We start from the raw sequence: 6,664 nt of genomic DNA on the forward strand, positions 1-6,664 counted from the left end.
CAATAATTTGGATCGGTTTTTTCTTGGGGATACAGCATCAGGATAATCTCGTATACTTCTCCTAGAAAATTAAATGAATGAACTATCAATCCAGTTACTGAGACCATAGTATGAATGTGGTCACAACATGGATGCCAACATTATCAAAGGATCAAAATCTAGTTACGTACCTAGTTTTGGATGCTTGGTCAAATCTGTAATGGCCATCGATTAACAATCAAAAACTCAATATTCAGAGGCCTCCTCATAGACATGTATGATCCTGTTGTGCAAACCCAACAAGAATATCAAAGTTCAGCAGACCCAACGACAACATTTATAGGAAAAAAAAAAAAAACCCCACAGATAACCAAGTGTTGTTGGGAAGAAGAGAAAAAGTATGTGATTCTCCCATTATGGGAGATAGATGAACTTCCCATCAATATGCAAAAAGAAATGATGTGGCAATAACCTGACCTTTGGATTTATTTCTTGAAACTTGACTTGCATCTAGACAAAACTTGGCTTCTGGTTCTTCGATGAACCTCTAACGAATTTCAACGAAAGGAATGTGGGCTATTTTGAACCAATCTTGTCCTTGATCTTTCTTGTAGCGTTCTCCCAGTAGAGGACAACCGATGATATAGAGTTGCAAGAGTGAGTCAGGCAGGCCATGCTCTGGAAAGGATGTCAGCTTTTCACAATTTCGAATAAACAATATTTCTAGAGAGTTGAGGAATTGAAAGCCTTTGGAAGACATGTATTCCAAATTCGGAAAGCATTCGATGGAGAGGCTGATCAGAGAGGAAGGAAGCATCACCTCTGGGAAGGACATCAGATGCGAAGAGCCACCGTAAATTGCAAGTTCTTTAAGAGAAGTAAGCTTGTACAATCCCCGCTCAAAAAAGTCCTCATTAAACGACACCAAATCATGGATAGAAAGTGATGTGAGATTGGTTAGAAAACCTACTTCCGGAAAGGATACAATGCTTGGACATTCCCATATTTTCAATTTTTGAAGAGAGGTGAGGTTGTGTATGCAGTTAGGCAAGGCCTGTATTTTCTCACACTTGGAAATCATAAGTTCTTTCAAGGTGGCAGGGAGCAACCCTCTGTCTGGGAAAGAATCAAGAGTTGGACATTTTGAAATATAAATCCGATCTAGATGGTTGAGGTAGCATATGCCGATGGGTAAGGATTTAAAGTTCTCACAAGATGAGATCTCAATGACTTCAAGAGACGAGTTATGATTGAAGCTCTTCGCTATCAACTCCAACTTCTTACAATTCCAAATTTTAAGGTGTTGAAGTGTTGCAGGTAATTCTCCACTTGATGTTAAAGATTTGATGGATGGACAATTACTAATTTCCAAGTACTCAAGAAGAGATGTGTTGCTGCCACAACTGTTGATATCTTCCCCATCCACCAAAATCGCCATATTTGTGCAATTATTTATATATAACCGCTTTAGAGTTGGAGGTAGTTGGCCTATTGCGAAGTACATCAGTGAAGTACACTCACTAATATGAATATCTTCAACATGCGTGTTGTTGTACATCATTGCCCTGGGTAAAGAATCCAGGACCTCACACTTTTGGATCACGATATTTCTCAATTTAGATGGCAAATCCAGTCCACGCACCACCCCTTCTGATCCCTCAATTACTAGTTTGCAAAGCTCTGGAAAGCTAGAAATTGAAACCACCAATTGCTTACATTCATATATCACAATATTTTTTAATGAAGGAAGGTGGTTTGGTAACTGACCCAACAACTTGGGACACCATCGAATAGAAAGCTCTCGCAATTTTGGTAATTCTCTACAAGGAATCCAGTTCTCCCATTCTCGCATACTAGTGAAACACAAAGTTTCCAAAGACCTAAAAGGTTGTAAGGAACCTTCCCCATAAAACTCAAGGCCAACATTCTTCACACTGGCCATGCCTTCAATGAAAAGGTTTCTGAGTGATGGTAGTTGTCCGACTGGTGGCAATAATGTGCACTTTGCACAGCTTTCAATTTTCAAGAGCACCATATTAGAAAATGAAGGAACTCTTAACCAGGTCGGAAAGTCTGCACCACCATAGTGTCTAACAGTGAGCTCTTTCAAACCCTTATGAGGTTGTAGCATGTCAAGTACCTCTAATTCACTTGTTCTATCTTGTGACTCATCCAAGTTGCTACTCCATTCCAATGACAACCCAGAAAGATTGTGCTTTTCAATTAACCTAACATCCATTGCATCTTCACGATTCATCACATTTTCCACTCCAGAAATGCATAGTGTCTCTCGAAGATGCAATAAAGGCCCTAGCTCCTTTACCCCGGAACAACTACCTTTTCCCACAACTAGATTAGACAATGATTGGAGACAAGTTAATTTACCCATTTGCGTAGGCATTCCTTCCAATGCATTTGCTCCTAAAATGTTGAGATGCCGCAGATGGACTAGGTTTCCAAAATTTGAAGGTAATTTCTTTAGAAAAAGACAACGCTCCAATATCAATGTCTGTAAATTGTAGAGAGTGGTTATTGATTCAGGCAAGCCTCTAATTGGAGTATAAGAAAGGTCAAGGTATCGTAGATGCTTCAGATCACCTATTGATTCTGGTAACTCAGATATGCAGTATCCACTCAAAGAGAGCACCCTTAAGCGTCTTAATTTTGGCAACAATTTAAGAGGAACCATACGAGTCAAGTAACACTGACCTGGATTTGGAAGCATAAGAGGCAAGAAGGTTCGTAAACATGTGAAATCATAAAAAATCTCAAACTTTTGAATGCCATCATATTGACCACCCAAGTAAGACAAATGGCGAGTCTTTCTAGAATGTTTCCTTCCATTATTACCCCCAACTCTATCCTCCATTTTAAAGCATATATCTCCAGCAACCCATTGAGCCAAATCATTGATGAGGTCATGCATTAGAAATCGTGATCCATCCTCGAATGATTGTTGGAAAAATGACCTCGACAACAAATTGCGAAAATACTCACTACCCAAATCTTCCATTTGCTTTCTCCCATCTCGTGGATGAAGTAAACCTTCTGCCATCCATAGTAGAACCAGTTGTTTCTCCTCAAATACATAATCTTTGGGAAGTATTGAACAATACGCAAAGCACCTCTTTAAATGTGAAGGGAGATGGTGATAGCTCAACATAAGAGCTGGAGCAATTTCATTTTTCACTTCTGCTATATCCCATATATTACTATTCAATACATCTTTCCATGCATCACGGTCCAATTTATTGCATAAGACGCCTCCGAGTACTTTTGCCGCCAAAGGAGAGCCTTTGCATCTTCTAACGATTTCCTCACCAATATCTTTGAGGTTTAAATGTGCACTGAAGTCACTTGTACCCAATGCATGATGGACCAATATAGACAAACAAACTTCATTTGACAACCCTTTCAAAAAGTGAGCTGGAATGGTACCCGTCTTTGATGAAACTCCTTGATTACGAGTTGTGATGATAATTGTACTTCCTGGAGCCCCTGCTTCGAAAGGAGCACGTAAGATAGTCCAGTAATGGTGATTCTCATTCCAAAGATCATCCAGAACGACTAGAAATTTCTTCCCTTTCAGTTTCTCCTTTAGTTTGACTTGCAACCAATTTAGATCCACGCGATCAAAGCTTCTAGAGGTGAGAGATTGCAAAATTGTTTTTGTCACCGTAACAACATCAAAATCTTCAGAGACATAAGCCCATGCCTTTAAATCAAAAAAGTTTTGCACCTTTTCATCATTGTATATAATCTGGGCAAGAGTTGTCTTTCCTATACCACCCATACCAATTATAGGAATCACAGAAACTTGAGCATCACTACATTTTTCACCCAGCAAAAATTCAAGTAGAGCCTCTTTATCTGTTTCCCTACCATAAACATGAGATTCGGTCACTACAGAAGTTGGGGCCAGTGTCTCGTTTGTTTTGTATGACCTCCTATCAACATTTTTACTCAATTTCAGATCATCTTTTTGTGTCAACATTTCGTTGAATCGAGCAGTGATCTTCTCTATCTCTGACCCCAGCCTCATGTCGACCTTACCAGCACTTGGAGTGAAACCAGTACAACAAGCAGGGATGACGAGGTTCCGTACCTTACTTGTGCTGGCCTGATTTCCTCCCGTCAATTTTTGTCGCAAATCTTCTGTGGCAAACTCATCCAGTATGTCATCTACATCATAAGCCAAGTCTCTGAGATCATCCAACCAGTCTTTCACTGCCCTCTCAGTATGCTGCTTCTCATCCGCATCATCAAGTACTGCCTCAACTCTTTTCAACGTTTTGCTCCACTTGTCCAGCTTTTTTGAATCAAGTCCCTCTCGGCGAGCAAAGTTCAGCAACTCTAGAGACGCCAGCCGGTCAAACACGACTCCCAGGAGCGCAGAAAGGACTGCCTCTGCCATGGTTGTTCTTGATAGAAAGGAGAAAATCAGGAAACGATGCAATGATTTCTTCTCAACTGTTCTCCTGCAATAATTTCAAGTACTGCACGTTTCACAAACATTATTTGATTGTGGACTGTCCATTTGCTAATCATTTTTTTTCCGCGAGTAATAAATACAGCATATATCTCACCAAAAATTAAACAATGAGAGACCCTAATAATAATGATAATAAAAATATATATCTCTACAAAAGGCTTACTAATGTTTGATTTAAAAAAAAAATTTTAAAAAAAAAAAAGTAATTCTCCAAATTAAAAAACAATAAATTGTTTTTTCAAATTTAAATTTTGTTTAAAGAGCTGTGCAGTTGACCAAATCAAGTTCTACTTTCTTCTCCTCACTCCTCTCAAATTTCAAAAGCAAAGCACAAATTCTCAATTTCTCGGATGACCAAAGAAACCAAATAGTCTTTACCAGCCAAGAGCTTAACACATGATCCGATGAAATGGATTTTTTATTTCATTTTTGGGTACCCAAAACATAAAAAAGCATCAATTAATTTCTCCTCTCTTTTCGTATTTCAGTTTTCACAGCTACCAAAATGAGCTTAACACAGATGAGGAAAAAAAAACCATTACCTCGACCGTAAAATCGTATATGGACTTGGAAGAATCTTCAGCCGTACTCAAAGAAGGACCAGAACATGGGTTTTTGAAGAAGTACAAGAAAGATAAGATATAAGAGCGACCCAGTTGGTGAATTCCAACCAGGGTAATGTTTAAAAACAAAACCCGAAAATGAAAAATGAAAAAGAAGATGAACAAAATCAAAATACAGAGACTTGCCAGAAGAAGAGTAGACGAAGAAGTAGTAGGAAGCTTTAGAGAAGGATTCTGGGCTGTGGACCGTGGACGAAACACTGGGCGCAATGAGTGGGCGCGGAGAATTTTTGGGTGAAAAATAGCATAAAGTTGAAATGATTTTGCGGTTGTCGGTTTTGACGAGGCGTTCTTTTCAGAAAGTTCGGATACATTTTCTCAATGTTTTAGTATTTCCGGACATTGTCAATAATTAAAATATATTTCAGGGGTAATAATTTGAGGGGGTAGGTAGACTTTTCTCTGTATTTTATTTTTTAAAAATCTCGTGATATGGCATGTCACTTTACAGTTTTTTTTTTTTTTTTTTTTTTTTTGGACTTATAAATTTGATACAATGGAAATGCTACACTTACCAAATGAAAATGTTACCCTTACTATTTTTTTTTTTTCAAAAGTTATTTAGATGAAGCTCATTTTATAAAATTTATTATCTTAAGAAATATGTCACTATCTCATAAAATACTAAAGAGCTAATTTTAAATAAAAAAAACTTGCCCGAATTAACTTGCTAGACTTTTTTAATAAATGGTTAAATCTCGAGTCAACCCAGAAGATCGTTTGACCACTTTAAAAGTCAAATCAAAGCGATTCGGGAAAAGAGATCGAAGCAAGTCAATTGTAGCCCTCATCAAGGCAGGTATATTTACACGAGTAGTGATATAAGGAGGACTAAAATCCTCCCAAATGTGATGTGGCTTCTAAAAGCACTAATAGATCGAAATTTAAAAAAAATGAGACAATCTCAAATTCAATGGTGATTTTAAAAGTTACATCTTATTTTAGAGGACTTTAGTACTCCTTATATCATTACTTTTATCTACACCCACTATAGATAGAAAATCTACCAAATGAAAACAAAAAATAGGACATCCTAATTATCGTATCCGAATCCCCTCCCATTAGTGAGAGAGTATGAGGCTCTCATATTGTTGATCCTCACCGTCCAATTTAATCTAACAACACACAACATGCCGTGTGTCCCTCTTAAATTAAATAATAAAAAATTAATTAACTTTTAAAATTAAAAAAAAAAAAATTAAAATCAAAGAAGGAAAAACTTGTGGTGGCTGGCCACCCCAATTGAGCCTAAGAGTGGCTTCAGCCATCCCCTAGGGCCAAAAAAAAAAAAATTTGAAATTTTTTTGGGTTTAGCCCTAGGGGTCTGCCCCCAAGGACCTTGGGAGTGGCCGAAGCCACCTCCATGGCCACGGGGGGTGGTTCGGCCACCCCCTAGGGCCAAACCCATAAATTTTTTTTTTTTTTTTTTTTTTTTTGATTTGGCCACCCCCTGTGGCCATGGGGGTGGCTTGCCACAAGGGGTGGTTCCGCCACCCCCTAGGGCCAAACCCAAAAAAATTTCAAATTTTTTTTTGGCCCTAATGGGTGGTTCGGCTATCCCCAACCGGTC

At 38.3% G+C, this 6,664-nt stretch overlaps 1 protein-coding gene across 1 annotated transcript; it reads right to left on the minus strand.

Annotated features, from left to right (window-relative positions):
• Positions 1-463: 463 nt before the first annotated feature.
• On the minus strand, positions 464-4,047 carry LOC132171842 (putative disease resistance RPP13-like protein 1). The gene is made up of 2 exons (XM_059583253.1): positions 800-4,047; positions 464-657 (listed from the first exon to the last, which is right to left on the minus strand). Exons 1-2 carry the CDS (start codon positions 4,019-4,021, stop codon positions 556-558), a joined length of 3,324 nt encoding a protein of 1,107 aa, XP_059439236.1. The 5' UTR covers positions 4,022-4,047; the 3' UTR covers positions 464-555.
• Between the last annotated feature and the right edge of the window lie 2,617 nt (positions 4,048-6,664).

The sequence above is a fragment of the Corylus avellana genome, chromosome ca1 (genome assembly GCF_901000735.1).
Source record: "Corylus avellana chromosome ca1, CavTom2PMs-1.0".
Classification (NCBI taxonomy): Eukaryota; Viridiplantae; Streptophyta; class Magnoliopsida; order Fagales; family Betulaceae; genus Corylus; species Corylus avellana.

Excerpts from the sequence above, each read along its gene's own strand:
- LOC132171842 (XM_059583253.1), bottom strand. The coding sequence starts at position 4,021 with ATGAGGCTGGGGTCAGAGATAGAGAAGATCACTGCTCGATTCAACGAA. Across the intron at positions 658-799 it reads ATCTGATGTCCTTCCCAGAG|AGCATGGCCTGCCTGACTCA; the intron begins GTGATGCTTCCT and ends CATCCTTTCCAG.